We start from the raw sequence: 26,614 nt of genomic DNA, 5'->3' as shown, positions 1-26,614 counted from the left end.
TCTGTGCAACCCCACAGACGGCAGCCCACCAGGCTCCCCCATCCCTGGGATTCTCCAGGCAAGAACACTGGAGTGGGTTGCCATTTCCTTCTCCAATGCATGAAAAGTGAAAGTGAAACTGCTCAGTCATGCCCAACTCTTAGTGACCCCATGGACTGTAGCCCACCAGGCTCCTCCATCCATGGGATTTTCCAGGCAAGAGTACTGGAGTGGGGTGCCATTGCCTTCTCTGAACACTATACTGTACATATTTAATTAACCACCTCAAAATACCCAGACCATGCAGTATCATGGTTAAGGACTCTCTTAGTTCATTCAGGATGCTACAACAAAAATACCATAAACTAAGTTCTTATAAAACAACAGATGTTTACTTTTCACAATTCTGGAAGCTGGGAATTCCAAGATCAAGGTGGTGGCAGACCTGGTCTCTGATGAGAGCCCACTTCCTTGAAGACAGCTGTCTTCTCACAGGGAAAAGGCCCTTTAGTCTCTGGGGTCACTGTTATAAGGGCACTCATCTCAGTCACCAGGCCTCCACCCTTGTCTCACCTCCTAAGACCCTCACCTTGGGCATCAGGTTTCAACTTATGTGTTTTGGGGGACAGAAATATTCAGCCCATAGCAAGGACTGAGGCTCTGGAACCAGACAAGACCCAAATCCTTTCTGCTACTTGCCAGCTGTGTGACTTTGGACAAGTGACTTCACTCCTCTCAGCCTTCATTTTTCCCTTGAAAATTCAAAAGTAATCATCTTGTTATGTCATAGCAATCTCCCAAGATGGCTGAGAGAGATGAATGTGACCATATACACCAAGGGCTTTATGCAGGAACAGTCACAGGACGCGGCCTGACCGAGTATTACATTCGTATTAGCTACTGATGGCCTTGTGATAAGTATCTGTGGAGTGGATAAATGTCTGTCATCACACAGCAGTACCACCAGTGCTCCGACTCTTTGCAACCCCATGGACTGTAGCACACCAGGCTCCTCTGTCCATGGGATCTCCAGGCAAGAATACTGGAGTGGATAGCTATTCTCTTCTCCAGGGGATCGTCCCATCCCAGGTCTCAAAGTTGGGTCTCCTGCATTGCAGGCCGATTCTTTACCATGTGAGCAACCACCAGTGACAGGGGCAGTAAAAACAGACGCCACTGAGCTTCATTGGGGAGCAATTGCTGGTTTCAAGCACTACTGACATAAAGATGGGGAAAAATTGAAGCTTAAAACAAAAATCATGGTTTCTTCTTATCCTGGGGAGGTGAGCAGGGCATAACTAAAAATGGACATCAATGCTTAGGATGATAAGCTGCTAAAACAGACTTTTTTTTTTTTTACAGATTAATATGCATGTGCAGTTCAAAATATCTATGCTCCTTGTGATTGCATTCAATTGTCACAATTTTATTCTGGGTAGAAAGAAGGGAAATTATATTAAGAATGTATTAAAACTTATGGAAACCTTGAGAGCTGAAGAGCATGTATTAATATCACATTTCACTTTAAAACTCATTTTCTTTGGGAACCTCCTTCCCAAAGTGGAAATTTACTTTGATGCATTTCTGATCTTTCCTCATATGATTCAGGCTCTGATTTTAAAATCTGTCAGTCATTTTGCACTCGTTCAATGATAAACATGCAAGACTTTATAAAACTATAAAGTTTTATAAAAAGGTGTGTATGTGCTTCACTTCAGTTCAGTTCAGTTGTTCAGTCGTGTCCGACTCTCTGCGACCCCATGAATGTGTGTGCTTAGTCACATATAAAAAGGTAGGGCAGGTCTTCCCCTGTAGATGTGCTACTTAGTCAAAGAGCTTGTAAACAAATGGAGGCAAGGGGAATGCTTTCCCTTTCTTGTGGACCACGGAGAATACCCAGTGCAGAGTTCCAAAGGGCAGAGGCTTTTCTGAAATGCTTAGCTAAAGGGCGACAACTCTAAAAATATAAAAGCAGAACAAAAGCGTAAGAGAACTGGCATTACTCTGAATAGTGTTATGAAGCCATTTACAGAGTGAAAAGATGAGCACCCAATTGTCAGACCATGCTATCTGGGCCAGAGAATCTAGGACGTGCGTAATACGAATTAAAAAGCCCAGGGAGGGGTCTGGAAAAGCAGAGGGAGCTGGCAGACTCCCGTCCTCACTGAGTTATTACCACTTGGATGCAAGCAGTGTCACCAAGGAACCTGGGATTCAGGCCACATACACCTTGAAATGAAAATCAATACAGTGCTTGCAATTGCACTTAGACTAGATTGAAGCAACTCTGGAATTAAAGAATGCTCTATCACCATGGTCAATGCATTTAATGCAACATTAACATATATTTGAATTCAGCCTTTATTCTTTCTTGATTGTGTCTATAAAATTTACATTAAATATCTAAATCATTCTTATACCCTACACAAGTGGATGGGTTTTCCTCACAAAACATAATACTTTCGAGTACTTACTTTGAAAGAAACAATAAGGAATAATCCACGAGAAAACAGAATTGAAAGTAAATTTCTACTTTGGCGGTAAAATTTCCCTTCTCTGATCTGGCTGTAAGTCTCCAATATACATGTTAATTGGTATATTTTGGTCAATGATTTGCTGAATATCTAAGAATCTCCATGAAATTTTATGTAACTCCCTTAAAATAATTTTTACTCTTTTTCTATCTCTGCTTCTTCCCTTCCTTTCTTTTCTTTTTTCATTTTAAAAACAACTGAGTAATTGTTTAGGTGAATTTCCTGAGGTAGATGTAAATACGACTGGCATTTTTAGCATCAGCTTAGATCACCGAAAGTCAATTAACTGTCTCCTGGATGTATTTTCCTGCGGGCTTCAAATCAATAGGTTCTCCTCTCAAGAACGCTCCCTCATTAGCAGCTTTGCATCTATTTCCAGTTTCCAAAATGTAAGGAGACAGATCAAGGACTCTGCTTTACCCTTTCAATTTCAGAGTTCTAAAAGTATTAAATTAACATCTTCATCAATTTGGTTTTATTTCCCAATTGATATACCTTTACTTCACTAGATAATAGCAAAATGTTTCAATGAAAGTATATGCTTAGTTATAAAGGCAAATTTACTTAGCTATTATGTATTATTTATAAACTTTTCCATTTGAAACTTTCCTAAGTATAACAGATTATTAACTTTACTATATGATAAATAGTCAGAGGTTTTAGAGTTTCAAATTAAGAGTGGAAGGAATGTGCTATTTCCACTTTCAAAAACATCTCAAGAATATTAACTGTTATTTCCCCTGCAGTTCTAAAGTCTGTTAAGTCTCACTACAACTGTGACTAATCATTGTGTGTAAACATTCTTTATTCATAAGAAAAGAATCCTTACAATGTAAATGATTTTACAATAAGTATCACAATGTACTGACCCCAAATCAGAAGTTTTATTTTCCATGTCAGAAGTCACTAGCTGACTTGCAAAGAAGTTATAGTAGGGTCATTACATACAGAAGGATCTTCTGTTTCTATTGCTAATAAAAGAGCTTTTTAACAGATGGATATTTTTGCATTTCTTACCAAGTACTTTCACAAGATTAATAGCCAAACCTTTATTAAATGGAGTGATATACACAGGAGGGTGTTGCAAACTAGCATCATAAATCATCAGTATCAATTTTTGTCTCTCAGTAATTTCCCAATAAAATGCTACTTTATTTGACTTTTATTGTAAAGGTAAGGAAGTTACCATCACAACAATTCATTTACTGTCCCAAAACTTTCAAATGATAATTATCTATAATTATTTGTAGAAGGGTTAAAACTTGAAAGCAGAAAGGTGGAACTGCCTAGTAAAACGTATACAGGCCAGTGCCTAGGTGCTTAAGTGATGTATAAGCCAAGAAGAGAAATAAGGGGAAAGGTAGGTAGAAGAAGAAGAATAGAAAAGTTACTTCTACTTCTGAGTAGATTTCCTAAGAATAACAAAACTCAACATAGAAGAAAAATTACCTTTGAAAATTATCCACTAAACATAGCATGTCTTAATATTAAACGATCAGTGAGTTACCATCTGAGCTATTCTCACTAGGTCAGCATCATGAGCATCCAAGATCCTCCTGCTCTGAAGACACTAGGTTGTGTGAGAGCAAAACACACCTGCTGCAGGACAACTGTCCTTGGGGAAATGCACATGCTGCTTGATAACTGTCCTTGGGGAAACACACCTGCTGCAGGATAACTGTCCTTGGGGAAACACACCTGCTGCAGGGTAACTGTCCTTGGGGAAACACACCTGTTGCAGGATAACTGTCCATGGGTAAACACACCTGCTGCTTGATAACTGTCCTTGGGAAAACACACCTGCTGCTTGATAACTGTCTGTGGGTAAACACACCTGCTGCAGGGTAACTGTCCTTGGGGAAACACACCTGTTGCAGGATAACTGTCCATGGGTAAACACACCTGCTGCTTGATAACTGTCCTTGGGAAAACACACCTGCTGCTTGATAACTGTCCTTGGGAAAACACACCTGCTGCAGGGTAACTGTCCTTGGGGAAACACACCTGCTGCTTGATAACTGTCTTTGGGGAAACACACCTGCTGCTTGATAACTGTCCTTGGGAAAACACACCTGCTGCTTGATAACTGTCCTTGGGGAAACACACCTGCTGCAGGGTAACTGTCCTTGGGGAAACACACCTGCTGCAGGAAAACTGTCCTTGGGGAAACACATCTGCTTGATAACTGTCCTTGGGGAAACACAGCTATGGCTTGATAACTGTCCTTGGGGAAACAAACCTGCTGCTTGATAACTGTCTGTGGGTAAACACACCTGCTGCAGGGTAACTGTCCTTGGGGAAACACACCTACTGCTTGATAACTGTCCTTGGGGAAACACACCTGCTTCAGGATAACTGACCTTGGGTAAAATACCTGCTGTAAGATAACTGTCCGTGGGTAACTTCTAAGTTCATCTTGTGATGGGACTTCCACAGACACTTACAGGGCAAAGAAATACTTAAACCACACCACTGGAGAACCAGAAAAATCTTACAGGAGTTCAGAGACCGCTTTAAGCCCTGACAGGATGTTGGGATTCGGCTAGGGCCTGGATGCAGAGAAGGATTTTGACAGGCTAAAAAAATGGTACAAATGAACTTACAAAACAAACAGTGACAGACACAGAAAATGCATGTAGTTACCCAGAAGATAAGGGGATGGGGGATAAATTGGGAGACTGGGGTTGACCTATATACATTAATATATATATAATAGATAACAGATAACATGCTGGAAAACACAAGGAACTCAACACTTCGTAATGACCTATATAGGAAAAGGATCTAAGAAGAATGGATATATGTGTATGATTAACCGATTCCTTTTGTTGTACAAGAGCAACTAAGACAACACTGTAAATCAATTATATACCAATGAAAATTAATTTAAAAAAAGAACTTTCCAACACCTCTAAAGATACAAAGAAGGAGGCTTTAAGGTGTGTTTTGTGAACTGAAGGTATGTAAGTCTGGCTGGGGCACTGTCAGAAAGGAAGTGACACATGTAAGAGAAACATTTAGTCATGTCAAGTAAAAATAATAAATAATCTTCATAAACATTTTTCTATTATACACATCTCCTCAGTTTATATCTGCAGAATACCTGTGACCTCTACTGTAAGTTAAATTTTCTCCCAATCAAATTCATGCCCGTTGACTTGCTGTGACCTTAGTAAGAACAGTCTGGGGAAACTGGGTAGGCAGAATTCAGACGGGAGTGTGAGGAGGACTCAGCGACTTGTGAAGAAAGGGAGTACAGAAAGCTCTCCGAACTTTCATTCATTCCGAACAATCTGTGTGTGCCCTGGCCAGGCCATGTGCTAAATGCTGGGCATGAAATCACCAGTGAAATAACAAAGTCCCTGAGTGCCCAACTGTGAAAATGAACTGCTTTTGAGGGAAAGTGCTTTTACTACTTCATGTCAGCAGCTAAATCAGGTATCAATTTTTAGGGCAAAGTTGAAGATCTAAAGATTCGTATTCTTTCTGAGATCTACTTTCATTTTGGAGTCTATTGACCTAATGACAGATGATATCGATGGGCCCACCATATAAATGTCCTTTGCATGAGTAAGGGAGGAAAGAGCAAAGTTCATGGTATAATAGTGTAATCTAACAACTGCCTTTGAAAAGCAAAGACCCTGTTTAGGGAACTATAGAAAAGATCCTGTTCCCTAATAGAACCACTGAGCTCTCAGGCTGGAGCAACAGCCATAAAACTTTCTTTAATACAAAAATAATAATAATAAATTTTAATTGGAGGATAATTGCATTACAAGGTCTTGCTGGTTTTGGCTGTACAAAATATGAATCAGTCATACGTATGCATATATCCCCTCCCTTTTGAGCCTCCCTCCCACCTCCTATCCCACTCAAGAAAAACAAGTATCCTATATTAATATATATATTAATATTAATAATATATAAAATAATATATATTGGGCTTCCCTGGTGGCTCAGAGGTTAAAGGATCTGCCTCCAATGCGGGAGACCTGGGTTCGATCCCTGGGTCGGGAAGATCCCCTGGAGAAGGAAACGGTAACCCAATCCAGTATTCTTGCCTGGAGAATCCCATGGACAGAGAAGCCTGGTAGGCTACAGTGCACAGGGTCGCAAAGAGTCGGACACAACTGAGCGATGGAATGGAACGGAATGGAACGACATATAATTATATAATATATATTATACATAATTATATATTATATAAATATATATTTATATAATATTTTATATATAATATATATAAATTATATATATATATATATATGGAGTCTATAAAAATGATCCTGAAACTTGCTTTTTAAAGGATCAGAGAGTTAATATTTCAGGCTGTATGGGCCACATGGTCTCTGCTTTTTTAGCATGAAAGCATCCGGGGAACACCTGTATAAACCTGGTGTTTTGAACACCTGTACAAAACTGTATTTATGGATGCCAACCCTGACCAACCTTGATAATATATTAAAAAGCAGAGGCATTACTTTGCCAACAAAGGTCCGTCTAGTCAAGGCTCATGCGACGAGTTGACTCACTGGAAAAGACTCTGATGCTGGGAAAGGTTGGGGGCGGGAGGAAAAGGGGACGACCGAGAATGAGATGGCTGGATGGCATCACTGACTCTGTGGACATGAGTTTGAGTGTACTCCGGGAGTTGGTGATGGACAGGGAGGCCTGGCGTGCTGTGATTCATGGGGTCGCGGAGAGTCGGACACGACTGAGCGACTGAACTGAACTGAACTGAACCCTGAGTCACAAAATATTATGCTTTTTTTCCAAACATTTGAAAAAAACAGAAAAATTACGCTTAGCTCATAAGCCATTAAAAAACACAGGCTGAGTGCCAGAGCCTGCTGACCCCGGACCTTGTATAGAAAAGGGCTGGGTAAAGGTCCAGGGAGGAGGCCCCGGGGCAGGCCTTGAAGGTCAGGGAGCACAGATGCCCCGTGTGCGCACAGGGTGGCGTGTGCAACCATGTCTAGGCAGGTACCTGAGGTCAGTGCTGCGACCCCTCCAGCTCCTCAGAGGGCGTCGGGCAGGAGGAACTTTGGAAACACTGAAGCAGGAAGAGCCCAGTCTCCTCCCGCCCCATGAGCGATGCCACCGACACTGCTCTTTGCTGCTGTTCTTATCTTTGTTTTCTCAGTGTTATTAAAGTCACTATGGGTTTGAGTGAACTCCAGGAGTTGGTGATGGACAGGGAGGCCTGGCATGCTGTGATTCATGGGATCGCAAAGAGTCGGACACGACTGAGCGACTGAACTGAACTGAAACCATTATTACTGATTCCTTTTTTTTTTTACTTTTAAATCAATATGATTTTTTCCGAAAAATGAATTTTTTTTTACTTTAGTTTCCTTTCAAATGCATAGAAAATTAACTCATAAATTCTTGCTGCTAATATTAAATAGAATTTTGACTGTTCAGTTCAGTTCAGTCACTCAGTCATGTCCGACTCTTAGCGACCCCATGAACCACAGCACGCCAGGCCTCCCTGTCCATCACCAACTCCCGGAGTTCACTCAAACTCATGTCCATCGAGTCGGTGATGCCATCCAGCCATCTCATTCTCGGTCGTCCCCTTCTCCTCCCACCCCCAACCTTTCCCAGCATCAGAGTCTTTTCCAGTGAGTCATCTCGTCGCAAGAGGTGGCCAAAGTATTGGAGTTTCAGTTTTAGCATCAGTCCTTCCAATGAACACCCAGGATTGATCTCCTTTAGAATGGACTGGTTGGATCTCCTTGCGGTACAAGGGACTCTCAAGAGTCTTCTCCAGCACCACAGTTCAAAAGCATCAATTCTTCAGCGATCAGCTTTCTTCACAGTCTAACTCTTACATCCATACACGACCACGGGAAAAACCATAGCCTTGACTAGACGGACCTTGGTTGGCAAACTAATGTCTCTGCTTTTTAATATGTTATCTAGGTTGGTCATACTTTCCTTCCAAGGAGTAAGCGTCTTTTAATTTCATGGCTGCAATCAGCATCTGCAGTGATTCTGGAGCCCAAAAAAATAAAGTCTGACATTGTTTCCACTGTTTCCCCATCTATTTCCCAAGAAGTGATGGGACCAGATGCCATGATCTTCGTTTTCTGAATGTTGAGCTTCAAGCCAACCTTTTCACTCTCCTCTAGTTTCTATTAAATTATTTATTTTTTTCCCTTTTCTCTTTTTTTAAATTTTTATTGGAGGCTAATTATTTTACAATATTATATTGGTTGGTTTTGCCATACATTAACATGAATCCACCCCGGGTGTACATGACTTCCCCCTCCCGTACCTCCCTCCCACCTCCCTCCTCCCCTTATCCTCTGTCTGGGTTATCCCCACATACTAGCCCCGAGCATCCTGTAATATGCATCGACCCTGAACCGGTGATTTGTTTCACATATGATAATATACATGTTTCAATGCCATTCTCCCAAACCATCCTGCCCTCACCCTCTCCCACAGAGTTCCAAAGACTGTTTTATACATCTGTGTCTCTTTTGCTGTCTTGTATACGGGGTTATCATTTCCATCTTTCTAAATTCCATATATATGCGTTAGTATACTGTATTGGTGTTTTTCTTTCTGGCTTACTTCACTCTGTATAATAGGCTCTAGTTTCATCCACCTCATTAGAACTGATTCAAATGCATTCTTTTTAATGGCTGAGTAATACTCCACTGTGTATATGTACCAAAGCTTTCTTATCCATTCGTCTGCAGATGGACATCTAGGTTGCTTCCATGTCCTGGCTGTTATACACAGTGCTGCAATGAACATTGGAGTACATGTGTCTCTTTCAATTCTGGTTTCCTCGGTGTGTATGCCCAGGAGTGTGATTGCTGGATCATATGGCAGCTCTATTACCAGTATTTTGAGGAATCTCCACACTGTTCTCCATAGGGGCTGTACTAGTTTGAATTTCCACCAACAGTGTAAGAGGGTTCCCTTTTCTCCACACCCTCTCCAGCATTTATTGCACGTAGACTTTTGGATAGCAGCCATTCTGACTGGTGTGAAATGGTATCTCATTGTGGTTTTGATTTGCATTTCTCTGATTATGAGGGATGTTGAGCATTTTTTCATGTGTTTGTTATCCGGAGAAGGCAATGGCACCCCACTCCAGTATTCTTGCCTAGAAAATCCCATGGACGGAGGAGCCTGGTAGGCTACAGTCCATGGGGTCGCTATGAGTCGGACATGACTGAGCGACTTCACTTTCACTTCACTTTCACACATTGGAGAAGGAAATGGCAATCCACTCCAGTGTTCTTGCCTGGAGAATCCCTGGGAAGGGGGAGCCTGGTGGGCTGCCGTCTATGGGGTCACACAGAGTCGGACACGACTGAAGTGACTTAGCAGCAGCAGCCATCTTTATGTCTTCTTTGGAGAAATGTCTGTTTAGTTCTTTGGCCCATTTCTTGATTGGGTCATTTATTTTTCTGGAATTGAGCTGCAGGAGCTGCTTGTATATTTTGGAGATTAATCCTTTATCAGTTGCTTCATTTGCTATTATTTTCTCCCATTCTGAAGGCTGTCTTTTCACCTTGCTTATAGTTTCCTTTCCTGTGCAGAAGCTTTTGATTTTAATTAGGTCCCATTTGTTTATTTTGCTTTTATTTCCAATATTCTGGGAGGTGGGTCTTGGAGGATCCTTCTGTGATTTATGTCAGAGAGTGTTTTGCCTACGTTCTCCTCTAGGAGTTTTACAGTTTCTGCTCTTACATTTAGCTCTCTAATCCATTTTGAGTTTATTTTGGTGTATGGTGTTAGGAAGTGTTCTAGTTTCATTCTTTTACAGGTGGCTGACCAGTTTTCCCAGCACCACTTGTTAAAGAGACTGTCTTTTCTCCATTTTATATTCTTGCCTCCTTTGTCAAAGATAAGGTTGTCCATAGGTGCATGGATTTATCTCTGGGCTTTCTATTTTGTTCCACTGATCTATATTTCTGTCTTTATGTCAGTACCATACTATCTTGATGACTGTGGCTTTGTAGTAGAGCCTGAAGTCCAGCAGGTTAATTCCCCCAGTTCCATTTTTCTTCCTCAAGATTGCTTTGGCTATTCGAGGTTTGATAAAAACCCTCCAGAAAGTGGGAATAGAAGGGACATATCTCAACATAATAAAGCTATATATGACAAAACCACAGCAAACATTATCCTCAATGGTGAAAAACTGAAAGCATTTCCCCTAAAGTCAGGAACAAGACAAGGGTGCCTTTTCTCACCACTACTATTCAACATAGTTCTGGAAGTTTTGGCTACAGCAATCAGAGCAGAAAAAGACATAAAGGGAATACAAACTGGAAAAGAAGAAGTAAAACTTTCACTGTTCGCTGATGATATGATCCTCTACACAGAAAACCCTAAAGACTCTACCAGAAAACTACTAGTGCTAATCAATGAATACAGTAAAGGATATAAAATCAACACACAGAAATCACTTGCATTCCTATACACTAATAATGAGAAAATAGAAAGAGAAATTAAGGAAACTATTCCATTCACTGTTGCAAGGAAAAGAACTAAATACTTAGGAATATATCTACCTAAGGAAACAAAAGACTTGTATGTAGAAAACTATAAAAGACTATTGAAAGTAATCAAAGAGGACACTAATAGATGGAGAAATATACCGTGTTCGTGGATTGGAAGAATAAATATTGTAAAAATGAGTATACTACCCAAAGTAATTTATATATTCAATGCAATCCCTATCAAGCTACCAATGATATTTTTAACAGATCTAGAATAATCTCACAATTTGTATGGAAATACTGATTCCTTTTCATATGCCAGGTCCTAAACTCTTAACATAGATCCGTATTTAATCTTCCCAATAGTATTCTCAGGTCAGTGTGGTTTACCATTCCATTTCAGAGTTGGGGAAACTGAGGCTCAGAAAGGCCTTCCCCTTTCTGTTTTCCTCTATTTTATAGATCTACTTCCCTTTTAGAAGAGGATCTAGAAAATAGATCTATATTTTCTTCCTAAGCACATTCACTGATCCCAGTTGCCATTTATATGCTGAGGATCCTCAATCTCCTCAAAAACCCTTTCCAATCAGTGCCCCCACTGCAAACTGGACAAGTGACAAATAATGCTTTTTCCCAACAATCACTCTCTCCTTAAAAGGCAACATCACACACCCTCAAGTCTGACATACCATCCCCTGAACCACTGACTCCTAGATACAAAGCACTGTGATTCCTTTTACACGGATCCACCTTTTCCCAAATCAACCCTAGACAAACCTTCTGCAGTGGGCATCCTAAATACAGTTCAGTTCAGTTCAGTTCAGTTCAGTCGCTCAGTCGTGTCCGACTCTCCGCGACCCCATGAATCACAGCACGCCAGGCCTCCCTGTCCATCACCAACTCCCGGAGTTCACTCAAACTCATGTCCACAGAGTCGGTGATGCCATCCAGCCATCTCATTCTCCGTCGTCCCCTTCTCCTCCCGCCCCCAACCTTTCCCAGCATCAGAGTTATTGTAAAAGTCAAAAAAAAAGGCTATACTTTAGAACAAAGTGTCAATAATAATAGTGCCTAGTGGCTGCGTATTGAGAACCACAGACATTAATATATGCAAAATAATTAAAATGCCAGCTGGCTGATGGTGATTAATAAATAATAGCTTTAATTGCTGATGGCTTTATCAATATTAATAGTAAAAATGCATAAAAGATTAGCTAATCATACACTCCTAATACTTTGCAGTCAATTTGTAATAAGGGGTGATACTACAGGAGCTGGATGAATCTTCTTTTCACTCTTTTTGGGTTTAAAACTGAAAACAATCATTAGCAAAGAAATCAGTCAAAAAATCTTTATTGAAAGCTAGTCTGCATTAGATGAGGATGCACTGAAATTGGTCATCTGGAAAAATAATCAGATATATTTCTTGTTACATTCAAGCTACCTGAAATACTTTAGAACATCCATTCTGAAACTGATCTCATATGTAAAAATTACCTTAGTACCGGTAAACAAGAATTTATAATTATAATTAAAGGAATTTATAATTAAAGGTATACTTAGTATTATGCTTTTAAGTCACTTAATAAATGTATTTCTTTCCTCCTCCAAGTCCTAAAATTCAAATTAATTATAAAAATGAATTCCACTCTTTTCTGCCAAACCAAACTAAAAGTGCATCTACCTATTAGCCACACCAAAATTTATAGTTCAGAGCAAGGAAAAGAACAAAAATAGAGCAGCTGGTGTATGTTTAAAACTACGAATCCTTATTAGGACATCTCTTGATGCAGATGAGTTACTCTTGTGGCATTAAATCTCTATTAACAGTAGTGAATTCCTAAGCCAGACAGCCGCGGTAAATAAAAGAACCCATGCTTACATTCATCTGATGGTTTTGCAGACCGAAAATCACTTCTGGCACCACGACCGTGCGTTCAGGAAACAAAGAACCTGAAACATGACGTTCCTCAGAATGTTTTCCTAGCACTATTAAGTGATTAAATGAGGCACAAACAAGGAACTTCAATTTCAGCAAGATTTTCATCTACAGTAGATCTCAGTTTCTGAAACTTTGGAGGGGGGATGCCCATTCTTTGTAAAAATGTTTTGCCTCCAGTATTAACATCAGCAGAATCAAGAAAACTTTTCTTAGACTGTCCAATAAAATCACCATGGCCCCATCTCCTCCAGTTCTACAATAGCTTGTGCAAAGGAACAGGCAGAGAGCCTGTACAAAGAAGCACTAGATTTAAACTGTGCAGAATATTCTGGTAAATTGAATAGCTTGGAAAGATTAAAAACTAGTCCAAAGACAAATGTAAGACAATAATTTTCTCCAAGTAAATAAAGTATGAGGTCTAACTGTGTGGCTTTGAAGAAGAAAACTGAAAAAAGATAAGCAGAAGAGCATTTAATAACTTGGACATTTTCTTGGAATGCTTATTGACTACGAACAAAATAAATTTTAAAATAATGCCTTGAGCTCATGGGTAATTTAGCTTTTTCAGGAACTATTCCTTTAGGGATAAGTGGATTACAGTTCAAGTTTTGTGTATATTGTTCTTTTCTTGACAATGGATCAAGTGTACTATGGTTAGTTTCTATCTATGCCTTGAGAAGTTGGAGATATGCCTTGGATATTCATTAACTCTTATTAAGCTATTCTGAAATGAACTATCCACAAGTCTAGCTAAAACTTCTTAGAATACTTAAGTTTTTACCTGTATGATTTTGTAGAATAAATAAGTTTTGTAGAACTCTATCTGTACAGTTTTTAATACTCAATGGACCTTCCAAAATGTTTCTTTTCATCCCCATGATGGTAATGAAATAATTTCCTTGAGCTAAATTGCCAAAGCAAAAAAAAAAAAAAAGTCGTTTTGATCCATATTCTTTAAGTTTTCTTTTTTTTTCCCCTAATGTGTACCATTTTCAAAGTCTCGATTGAATTTGTTACACTATTACTTCACGGGCTTCCCAGGTAACTCAGTGGTAAAGAATCTGCCTGCCAAGGCAGAAGGTTCGATTCCTGGGTAGGGAGGATCCCCTGGAGGAGGAAATGGCAACCCACTACAGAAATCTTGCTAGGAAATCCCAAGCACAGACAAGCCTGATGGGCGACAGTCCATGGCCATGGGGTCCCAAAGAGTTAGACACAGCTGAGCGACTGTATGCACGCAGACTGTTACTTCTGTTTTTATGTTCTGGATTTTTGGTGGGATCTCAGCTCCCCAACCAGGGATTGAACTTGCACTCCCTGCATTGGAAAACAAAGTCTTAACCACTGGACCACCAAGGGAGTCCCCTGACCCATAATCTGAATAAGAATAAGGTCTGCTCTCTGCCTTGGGAAGGGGAATAGCCACAGATAAGAGAGAAGGCAGGACTTCCCTTTTCTCCAGTGAGACTAATATTCACAATGGAGACAGTCACCTAAGGAGCAGATGGCATCCCAAGACAGTGAACTTCCAAAATGGGTCTCGATCCAACCAATCCTCATGTCAGAGTCCACAAGAACTCAAAGACGCAACAATGACTGCAGAAATCCTGGGAGGACGGCAGAGATGCAGAAACTTGGGGGATGACTTGAGAGATATAAGAACAGCCACAATGAATCATAAGCCTGCAGGGATGACATGGACCCTGGGAGATGTTTCTAAAGCTACTTCAGAGACTTCCGTCATCCAAACTCAGGAACGTGGGTACGGGTTGGCTGTACTCTGATCCACACAAATGACCATCTCACTGCCACGCTCCTCACCCTGAACCCTCCCTCCACCCGCATCGCCCTGGACACAGGCTCCTTCACCTCTCAGGAACTCTGCTGCAATACTCCTCTGGATTGCAACCATTTCCTCTTTTCTCTCAAACAGATACAGAACCATCTTGCCCTCTCTCCAAAAATAACCTTGTATCCTCAAATTAACTACTTTGCTCTTTGGGATTTTGCTCCAATACTTTAAATTCTTTGCATTGTACCTCAAATTTTTCCGTATCTTCACCCAGAGGTGCCTTTTCCACATATCACTCTGGAAAAATGCCCAGATCCCCCTTGTTCTGAGACATGTGCGCGCGCACGTGCACACACACACACACACACACACACACACACACACACGCACTTTACCTGCTCCTAACACCCTTTTGATGACAGAGTCTGGTACATGAAAAATAGTCAATAAATGCTGGTAGAATGAGTGAAAGACAGACTGTTCACACTGAGCTCTCCCCTTCATGATGCCTTCTGAAGATGAGTTCGTAATAACTCCCTCTCTTTCATCTTTCCAGCCCCACTCATCTGATAGGGTTTCCGCCCGCACTGAGGACCCCTGTCCGCCGGCACTGGGCCGGGCAGAGCGACCCCGAAGGTGCAAACTCCAGCGGCCTGTCCTCACCGCCTGGCCTCCCCGTCTCTCTGGGGATTCAGCAGTCACTCTGGGAAACCCTCGCTTCCCTCGGTCTCTTTCTCCTCCTTGCTCACTCTCGCCTTCCCTGAATCCTGACCCACCCGCCCATTCTCTCACCAGTTACCCCTAACTGTGGGTCTCTCATTTTGTCCTCTCTCCATTTGGGCCCCTACTTTTGCAACAAGCTCACCCCTGTCCATCTTTATGGCTCTTTTGCTACCTACGTCACACTTTTTCATTTCGTCCACTAGGCTCACCCTGACCTTTCTGCTTCCTCACTATTTTGCACATCTTGCTTCCACTTAAGCTTCTGGAGACAGTTTTGTTTCTTCTATTCTCAATTAAAAGCTCTCCATAAAAACAGTGAGCAGAGTCCTTTAAATGGTTTCAAGACCTGGCTCCAATCTTCTTTCCAAAACAGATTTCCCATTACAGCTCTTTCATACATCTTTGCTTCAGCCAAACTGTGTTCATAGACTAGGGAATTTATTGAAATACATCTTGTATTTTTCTTCCAGTATTTTCTCTTTCTGCAAAATTACTGGCCTCTTAATAATTGCCACAAAATTATTTTATGCTTCCTTGCTTCAGGATTTCTGAAGAAAAATGGCAGCAGGAAGGCAGGCCTAAAACTTGAGTCTTTTGGAAATGTCTGAGCCTAGAACAGATGACGCTAAACGTGTCGGGTCAGGAAGGCAGAAGGAGCAGGCGGAGCTGGGCTTCCGGACTCGGTGCAGTCCCTGGGGACCTAGGCCCTGTTCCACTTACCCTGGCGCACACAGGACAAGAGGAAGAAGCATGGCTGGATGGCATTTTTATATAGAGACTCAGATTTTTCTCAGAGGGAGTGTGAATCATTTTCAGGTCACTGAATTTTTTGTTTGTTTGTTTGTTTATCTTTGTCCAGGTGAGAATTTTTCTTAATCATTATTTCCTTATTGCTTTGCTCATGGCAGTGGCCCCAGAACGTTTGTGTTTGCAGCATGTTGACAATGAAGTCAGGATCTACAGGAATTCAGAGGAAAAAAGAGACTGGAAAATCTTGAAATAACACCACGAGATGACTTAAGAGGATTTTGAGCAGGTCTTTAAAGAAAGGGTTTGCACAGGGGAAAAATAAATGTGGATAGTGGAAAATGTTGGAATGGTACAAAATATCTGTTCTTAAAGGAACACAGAAGTGACTTTTTTAGTATGGTCTTAGTACATGATAATTAACTTAATTATTTGACAGTATAACAAAGTCCTGCAACATTTTCCATAATTTAATCAATGTACAGCCACCAAAATCCTGCCAGTATGTAGGAAAAGATGATATTAATCTAGTTAATGAAGTATCATCAGCTGTTAATGATATAACAAATAATAATTACATTAAATGCTAGACTATAATTAGCCGCCTATTCTGCATGTTTTCTTAGCCTAAGAAATTTAGTCCTTTGACCAATCTGTCTTCCCACTTCCCTTGGTAATACACATAAATGGCACTGGGTTTTATTACATTTGGCATTTGGCTTTACGTTTTCTTACTGAGTTCTTCAATTCTTGTTTATTTCAAGTGTGAATGATTTCTGTCCACTGGGAATGATGCTTCTAAATTTTGAAATACCCATTGTTCCTGGTACAGTCCTGGAGAGACAGATATTCAATAATACAGTAAAGTAAATTAAGTAGTTTCTAGCCTATAAAAGTGATAATACTTTTACATTTATAGGTGTCTTCTTCAAAAGATCTAAAAGTTCTAATCACAATGTTTTTGTCACAAATCATAGATTGAAGTTATACACACACACCTGTACCTGTATAACTTAGGGGTACATGGAAACAGCTCTAGAAATGCAAATATCCTGGTTTCAATCATTTAGATATATGAATACTTATCATTATTATGATAACTAACACCACAATTATCTTCACTTGTAGGTAAATACAGGGTGTACTTAACGATGATCTTTCTCAAAAGAGCCTTCATTCTTAGTGAGGCAAACCTCAGGCTATACAGGCCAGGCTATACCTACGTTAGGCCCAAAACCTCCCTCATATCCTAAGGTCTGGCCCTACTTTGAGTGAATCAGAGCTTCATTCAATTCCAAAACACTCCTGGATCAGGAGCTTTTTCTTAAAGTTTCCTTTCCCTTCCACGTCTCACACCCTTTTCAATCTAATTCAGCTGCTGCACACTGAACAAGTTTTGAGTTATGTGCCTGATGGTATGAAGCCATTCATCAGCAGTAGCATTTTTTGAAACATTTCTGTTTATATCACTTCCCTAGTTAAAAAATACATTTGAAAAATTCCTACTTTCACTATGAATATTGTGCTGAAAGTGATTTTAAAATATTAGCATTGTTTATACGCGAAATATTCAACATAAATGATTATACATAATTGAAGAGCACAGTAAATACATTGAGGGGCACAGCAAGTTACATATAAGAGCAAAGTAAATGTAACATACTTACATATCACATATATAATTTACTATGCTCTTCACTTTTTGGAAATAAATTTTACTTGATTTTGAACAAAGAATCAAATAAACACCTTGAGCAAACCTGTGGCTATAAAAAGAAAAATAAAACAACATACTTGAAATCTCCCATTCTAAAAAGAACTGGTTAAACATCATTTCTAAATGCTTCATGTTTCCCTGATTATCCATCATCTGTGTGGCACAGGTGCTTGGGGAAGATCCCAGAGACTCACTGCCATAGAAGCCCTTAAAGTCTTTTTTTTTACAAGCATAAGAAGACATTTACATTAAACATAATACATTCTATTCCACAGAATATTCAGCTTGTTTTAATACATAAGTAACACTGCTTTCTTCTTCCAAATCTTTGATTAATTGACACCATTAGACAATCTGTGTTAGCTCAATGGATAAAGGTGTGGAACATATATGCAATGGAATATTCAGTTCAGTTCAGTCGCTCAGTCGTGTCTGACTCTCCGCGACCCCATGAATTACAGAATGGAATATTACTCAGCCATAAAAAAGGATGAAATAGATCTATTTGCAGCAACATGGCTGGACCTCAAGTTTATCATACTAACTGAAGTAAGACAGAGAAAGGAAAATAACATATGATATCATTTATATGTGGACTCTAAAATACAACATAAATGAATTTATTCACAAAACAGAAATAGACTCACAGATATAAAGGAAAGACTTGTGGTTGCCAAGAGGGAGGCAACTTGGGGAGGGATGGATTGCAAGCTCGAATTAATAGATGCAAATGATTATATATCGGATGGATAAACACTAAGATCCTACTGCATAGCACAGGGAACTAAATTCAATATCCTATGATAAACCATCATGGAAAAGAATATGAAAAATAATATACTGTATTATATAATACAGTATAATATACCAGTATTATAACATATGTATACGTACATATGTTATAATACTGGGCTTCCCAGGTGGCTCAGTGGTAAAGAATCTGCCTCAGAGAGGAAATGGCAACCCACTCCAGTATTCCTGCCTAGACAATCCCATGGAGAGAGGAGTCTGGTGGGCTGCAGTCCATATGTTGGCAAAGACTGACTGAGCACACACATGCATTATAGTATATATAGGTGAATCACTTTGCTGTATAGCAGAAAGTAACACAACATGGTAAATCAACTATATTTCAATGAAATATATTTTAAAAATTTGTCTTAAATATACATATATTTAGGAGGCCCTCTGAAACCATCACCTGTCTGCAATTATTGGTTTCACTTCACACTAAACATCTAAGTCAATTATAATAATGTTTCTTAAATTTGGACAAGTATCACATAGCATTCTCTGGAATGATGCACCTGGGGAAAAGCAAGTTAAAGGAAAATTTTAAAAGTAGAAAACTATTCTAAGGGTTTGTAACTATACATACTGTGTCATTACTGAAAGGAAGTCCTCAAAATTCAGATTTGCAGAGACGTTCCACTTATTTAAAGTAGGCCATCCAAGGGACTTTCTTATAAGAAGCTAAAATTAAGGAATAATTCTTTGGAGGAAAAATATGGAAAAATAAATGTGATGATCATGTACAGTTTTGATAGCTCAGGTGGTAAAGAATCTGCCTGCAATGCAGGAGACCCCAGTTTAATTCCTGGGTTGGGAAGATCCACTGGAGAAGGGATAGGCTACCCACTCCAGTACTCTTGAGCTTCCCCTGTGGCTCAGCTGGTAAAAAATCCGCCTGCAATGCAGGAGACCTGGGTTCGATCCCTGGGCTGGGAAGATCCCCTGGAGAAGAGAAAGGCTACCCACTCCAGTATTCTGGCCTGTAGAATTCCATGGACTGTATCGTCTATGGGGTTGCAAAGAGCTGGACACGACTGAGTGACTTTCACTTTCACACAGTAGTTGAAGCAACAAAAAATAACTTCTTAGAATGAGAATTCTGAATTTTGGTCACTCTTCACAGGAGAGAATATAACCACTGATAAAGGGGAAAAAAAATCACTTGTAAAGGAAGTAGTAGGGAGACAAACCAGGCCAACCACTGAAACAAAGAGGAGAGATAACTGAGGTGTGTCACCATTGGTCAGTTACTTTGAGAAGATCACGAAGAATGAGAAAACCTGTCATCAAATGTAAGATACAATTACGATGCTGTAGAAGAAACACCAGTTCCGACACCTGGAAAGTTCAGAGGTGGACTTTCAGTCAAATCCACCCACTAAACAGGCAAACTGAGCCCCAGAGGGCAAGTCAAATTTCACTGCTCAGTCACTTTGGAATAGAGCTGTTTTGTTAGCTTGGCTTTGTCTTCCCTCTTGACCTTATACCTTGAAACCTGACCTCTGGAACCAGGGTAATCAGTGGGAATTACTAACAGTGCAACTTTTGGGAGGTAGATATTCAAAATTCAGAAAAGATTATAATTGGGATAAAATTTAAACTAAAGGGGTTGAGGGTTTCAGTGGCACTCATTTGAATTCATTACCTGCAAAGGAGTACCTCAGGTATAATTCTTACATTTAATTATTGCTGTGTTCTATTCTAAGAAAAGGTAACTCCACTCACACTAACTATGGGTGAAACTGAGAAAAGACAGACTGTGGAAGCCGTCGAAGAAGATAAGCCATCTCCGAACTTGCAGCAAACACTGGTTCCCTAGAAGGACATTAAAGAGAATTTCCATTTCATCCAAGTGATAAAGTGATTTAAAATCTGGTGGTCAAAGTCCATCCACATCCACACTGGAAAGGATCATTTATTACATCAATCCTACAAACCACTAAGCACCAGCGTCAAAAATAAAAGAGCAAAACAAATGAAAAAACACCTCCTACTCCTAAGAAAGTAGTATCCCAAGGAAGACCCATGATTTTCCTTCAAAATGAACAGTCCAAGCCCCAGGGACGGCAGAGAGGCAGCTCCTAGACCCTGGCTAATGTAGGTCCTTTCTAATCCTATGATTTTGAGAAACACAAACCTCTGTTCTGATAAACAGCTATCTATGTGCGCTAGTTCAATTTCTGAATGGCTCAAAATTTCCAATTTCTAATTTATTTGTCATTTTGTCCAGTAAAATGCATAATATAAAACACGTAGTTTCCAGGATGCCAAGTTAACTATAAAAAGCATTTCATGAGAGTGTTTTAGCATAAGTAAATTTTGCAATAAGACTTTCACTCTTAAGGAACAAAATATGGAACTAAGATTATGGCAGGAGAAACAAGTGCTGACAACTGATATCAGTTGCATATTTCACTTACCTTCAGTTTTCTGCAGTACTCAGCCTAGTAACGAATTATCTAATATGTAAGATCAAATGTTATATAATTTCAGGCAGTTTTTTTTATATTTTAGAATACATAAATAACCATCTTCCCTTCTGTGTTTGCTTTCTTCTATATACCTTGTGGACATAAAGCTTTTAAGATTTATAAGAAGTAGAAAATGTTTGAAACTCAAATTTGTATTAAAACATTATTCTCTGCATGAATACACTGACCCATTTTTTTCTAAAGTAAAAATAACTGCTAGATTTTTTACTTGCATTGAAAATACAGCAAACACAGTCCAATTATTGCATTCAGAGACTTTTTCAAGTTGCACAACTGACCTTCTTTTCTATAACAATATGGAGTTACTCTAAATTAGAAGTAATTGCATTAAGGAACATTTTGAAAAGGAGAATCCTGTTGCTTTTCTTGCATTTCAATCAATTTGGTTCTTTAATACTTCTTTGCATTTCCTTGCATATTTGTAAACACGGCTTAATTATTTTTTTCACTTAAATGAAAACATCTGACCACTTTAGGGTTGACAAATGATACCCTGTTAGACAGCTGTACAGAAAAGAAGAATAAACTCACACAAGGAACAAGTTTCCAGAAACAGAAATGAACATTCTTCGCAGAGAAGAATCGATACACTGTAAAGCCCATCACAAGACACAGCATGAAGATCGACTCCGTCTTTCTGGTAAGAACTTGAGATTTCTGCGTTCACGTCACTCACCTGTTTGGCTCAGCTGGGATGTGCTTCTGCTCCTTCGAGACACTATGGCGACCACCTTGGCGCTCAGGCTGGACCTCCTCTTCTTCCCACCGGCCCCGACGGTGCCCACAGCCGTGTCCGACTGGCTGCCGTCAGTATGCTCTAGCACGTACATCTCTCCGCTCACGCTTGTGCTCTTGCTGATGGCTCTTCCGGAAGTCCCCATCCGTCTGCCTTGCATTTTAGGGGTAAATGAACTATATTTACAAAGTAAAAACATATACGCATCCATAAATCACAGGCCAGCATAACTGAAACTCTAAATCGCATTCATTTTGAAATAATCCAGGCAAACTTCTAGAGTGAGAAGCCAGCTGAATAGTAGTCCTACAGCTATGAATACCCTTAAGATCACATCACCACTGCCAAATGTCTACTGGATGCAGCTTGCAGCAACAAGCATTTCAACACAGAGTCATCTACCAACTCCTGGAAGAGAGGAAAAGGAAATGCAACAGATGCTAGTGATGGGAAAGTAAATGTAACTGATCAATTTTGTCAACAGTTCCTCTGGTACTTTCAGGGAAAAGCTAAAATATTTCTGTCTATGAGAAAAGTTCATATACATTTCTGAAGGAAAAATATTGTTAAAAACGGATACTCTGAATTTGCCACGACAACATTTTAAAAAAAAGGAAAAGAGCCTTTGTGCTGGTTTCTCTTTGCGATTCCAACTCATAGGCACATCTTTTGCTCTCTGAGGCTTAGTGAACCCAGAAAAGACTGTTAGTCTGGCAAAACCCCCAGCCTCTCCCCTTCTCCTTGCTTAGCCCCTCCTGGACCATCTCCTCCACACAAGTTTCCTCTCATTTTCATCCTTGGACTCTTCAAACCCACAGGTTCTGGGTCCAGATGTCCTTGTTTTCTTCCTTTCTGCAAAACTTACTTGTCTGTGTCCTGAGCTTGACTCAGTGTATCTGACAAGATCACTGGACTTCTTTCCCAAATGAAAGAATTTCTGCTCAGGCACCATAGAAGGTTAATGGACAAGGTGTGTCCACAGCTAGAGTCAAAGGCACGCAGAGAGGGCCAGGGGAGTAGGATTCTTTCTATCTTAACTGTGCTGCTTATGCATTACATTATTGACATAGACTATCACGTTTTTGGTCCAAAAAAGGCCTGTTTGATATCTCTGAAATGACCCTCTTATTTTATGAGTCCTCAAAATATGTGCAAAAACTGGCTCCCATGACCTTTACCACCATCTGGATTTTCTATTTCTTGTCTGGAAATACTAAAGATATCATTGAATATAGCTTAAGTGATGACACTTCTTACACAAGCCAGAATAGACCCCAATATGATGAGAAACAATGAAACAGAAAGCCTGGGTGATCACATGTTTGCGGTTACATACACAATGAGTGTTTCAGCAGAAATGAAAACTGGGGGCTCAGAAGGCAGGGAAAACAGAGGACTGTCTGGACCTTAGGATCCCTTCAGAGACCGTGAATGGAAACTGAGACCTGACTTGACCAGAATAACTTGGAATGTTAAACCCTAGCTGTGTTTCTTGAGTCGGCCCATGTCAACATTCATCTGACAGTATTCAGGTATTCATATTGTTTCCTTTTATTCTAATCACCTTTTCATGAAGCCAAATGTTTTTTAAAGTGAGTTGCCAACCTGGTAATTTCGCAACTCATTTTATGCAGGCTCTTTTTCCAAACATTAAGCAGACAGTTTTACATATGATCAACTTAACACTGATTTCTGAGAGGTTTATATACCCAACTCTAGTGGACTTCCTTTTCAGATAAATATTATGGCTAATTTGTTTTGAGTCCTCACCAATTTATTTGAATGCATTTCCTAACTCTGTGATCCTGCTCAAGTCCACTCTTAGTGTCTGGTTTCTCTGCTACTTTATTCACTCAATTCTGCTGAAGGATATACAGAAATGACAGGATTCAGTCAATTTCACCACCATAATATCCATCTTCAAGCAAACACCTGTGTCTGAGAAATCCATAGTTCTTCATCTCTCATCAGTATCCTCAGCACACTCCCCACCGTGGTTACTGAAACCCTCTTTTCTAGTGATTTTATTTTTACCTTTATTGTAAAGTACAGATAAACCAACACACACCTTTTTTCTCCACATGCTTCTCATGTAAACAGAATTATATCACAACTCTCAATCTGCATTTTAAAAATCACTACACAAAAGTACTATTGTTAAATTTTAGATGGTGTTATTTGGGTTATAGAGAAGTTTAAAAGAACAATGAGGTGTTTTCTATAATAGTTCTATTATGAAAATGTATCCAATGAATGAAGAAGATTCACAAATTTTTCATGGATATTTAATTACAGCAATGAAATGCTCTACAATGTCAACAAATAAAAATTCTGAAAAAAAATCAGATAAATCTGTACAGTAAACAATTACCATTTTTTGGTGGGGGTGATTTAAGAAGTTATGTTAAAAGTAAGTCTATGAATAAGTAAGACACATTTTTTTTCCTCAAAAAATAAAATATTTTGTTTAGAAGCTCAAAATTATTATTATGTGATGTGAATAGTTTCCTGAAGAATCTAGAGCATCATATCTTCAAATGGAACATGTTAGGGCATTTTCAATTCTGTTAGCTAACTGAAGGGAGAGGTTTGGAGTTGGGTCTAACCAGCCAGATCAATTAAACCAATGGGAAGGTCAAAGCTTAGCACAGATTTACCTGTTTGCCTGTTTCTCCTTTATTCTGCTTCCATCATCCCCAAACTGATTCCTGTCCTTTAGATGTGCCTGAGTCCTTCAAGATGCTCTGGAAGGCCTTTGGCCTTACAAAGTTTTTTGGGGGTCTCTGTCGAGCACTGACTGCTGCCTCCCACCCCTGTATTTTATATTTTGTACCGGTCACATTGACACTTGGATACTTAATATCAGCACACACTAAACATATGCAGCATTCCTCCCATTGCTGAGTAAAGGGAAGTTCCGTCCTGCTCAGCTGTGTCCGACTCCTTGCAATTCCATGTACTGTAGCCCGCCAAGCTCCTCTGTCAGTAGAATTTTCCAGGCAAGAACACTGGAGAGGGTTGCCATTTCTTCCTGCAGGGGATCTTCCCAACCCTGGGATCAAAGCCAGCCCATGTCTCCTGTGTCTCCTGTATTGGTAGGTGGATTCTTTACCCACCTGGGAAGCCCCTAAATTGAAGCTGAATAAGTGAGTTCTCACTATACAAACAGGCTGACACAACCCATCTTTAAAGATCAAACAAACAAAAAACCCTCCTTTCTCCTTTGGAAGACTCTCCCCTAGCTACTGACCTTGTGCTGAAACCTCTGGGCTGCACATACTCTCTCTCTATTCTCTCCTAAACTAAGCAAAACCAGGTTCTGTCACCAGCACTTCATCCATACTGCCTTTTCCTTTCATCAAAGTCAAAAAATGACTCCACACGGCAAAATCCTACTATTTTTCAGTCCTCATGCTTCTGACATCTTCATACATCATGTATTAGACAAAGCATTTGACTCTGCTGATCCTGGGACACTCTATTCTCACGTTTCCCACCTTGTGCCTCCTGGCAAGACTTTCATTCTCTTTCATCACTAAGACCAGAGTCCTCGACCCCTGCCCCCACACCTCTGTATCTTCAGAAGACCAACTCTAGGCGTCTCAGCTGGTTCCACGTTTCACTTCCTTCTATGTTCTGCCAATTTTCATGGCTTTTCTCCACATCATTGCAGCCCTTGACTCTGAATTTATGTACCTTTCTTGTGAACTGCTTGGGTTTGTCTGATGAGGCTCTCAAACATGTGTTCAACCCAGTGAAAAAACTGCCTTTTCTAATACTGCACATTACATTAAGAGCATGCCAATTACCGGGCTGCTCAGAATAATACCTGCCTCCTTCCTGTTAAGAAAGGAAAAATTTAAACTTGGAAATGAGATTAGGAAAAAAAAAATAAATAAACTGCTTTACCTCTTAATGCCATGTTTAAGGATTATCTACTAAGGGCCTAAAAGCATCTGACTCTCTGAGGAAATAGAATATTCATCGACTTATTATTTAATCTTATAATAATTATGGTCCCAAATTTTTACAACTCTGTAAAAGATGCTATGAAGATGGGTTGCAAAGAGTCGGACATGACTAGGTGACTGAACAACAACAAAAGATGTTAACTTGAAAAGAACTTATAAGGAGCAAATGATCACTACTTGGTAATGAGGATAACTCCAAAGGACAGGGTTTTATTGACCTAGAGAACATGATCCAGCTGGAATCAAACTAGACACTGTTCCAGCATTCTCTCTTTTTCTTTTCCCCAATGACTATGTATCTATGTCTATATGCATGTCATCTGAGGAACCAGTTTGTCACTCTGTTGGTTTGCTCACTAATGAGTTAAAATTTTGACATTTCCTATATATATTTCTGACAACTGCTTTAAATTTGGGGATTATGTTTCAGGAGTGTCAGAGATCCTGTAAAAATGCCCAGATGGACATCCGCTGGACCTCTGGGCTGCTCTGAGCCCAGGGATGCCTTTCTCTGGCTCCTGGATTTATCATTAAGAGACAAGAGAACATTTCTTTCAACCTCTGCTTTCTTTTCTTAACTCTGGCCTTGTTGTATTTGCTGCTGGTTCTGCTTCCTGGTGGACCTGGCTCTTCTTTTGCTTTGTCTGTGGCCAGTGGCAGCAGCAATAGAGGTCTGTCTATGGATGAAATTGGGTCGATGGAAAATCTCAGAGGTGTACTGAGA

At 39.9% G+C, this 26,614-nt stretch overlaps 1 protein-coding gene across 45 annotated transcripts in view; it reads right to left on the bottom strand.

Moving 5' to 3' along the window:
- Positions 1-26,614, bottom strand: part of RIMS1 (regulating synaptic membrane exocytosis 1) — a 628,464-nt gene that overhangs the window by 56,509 nt on the left and 545,341 nt on the right. For 26 of the 45 annotated variants that reach the window (XM_055432968.2, XM_088840494.1, XM_088840495.1 and 23 more), the window contains one exon: positions 21,860-22,095. The exons of 13 other annotated variants lie outside the window; for them this stretch is intronic. In XM_055432968.2, the coding sequence (XP_055288943.2) occupies positions 21,860-22,095 (236 nt within the window). The remainder of the gene's footprint in view (positions 1-21,859; positions 22,096-26,614) is intronic. 6 more of the 45 variants (XM_088840509.1, XM_088840502.1, XM_088840503.1 and 3 more) reach the window with 2 other exon arrangements.

This window comes from Moschus berezovskii, chromosome 10 (genome assembly GCF_049115385.1).
Source record: "Moschus berezovskii isolate FMDL1 chromosome 10, NW_MosBer_1.0, whole genome shotgun sequence".
In the NCBI taxonomy this organism is placed as follows: Eukaryota; Metazoa; Chordata; class Mammalia; order Artiodactyla; family Moschidae; genus Moschus; species Moschus berezovskii.
This window is presented reverse-complemented; position numbering and strand designations above follow the sequence as displayed.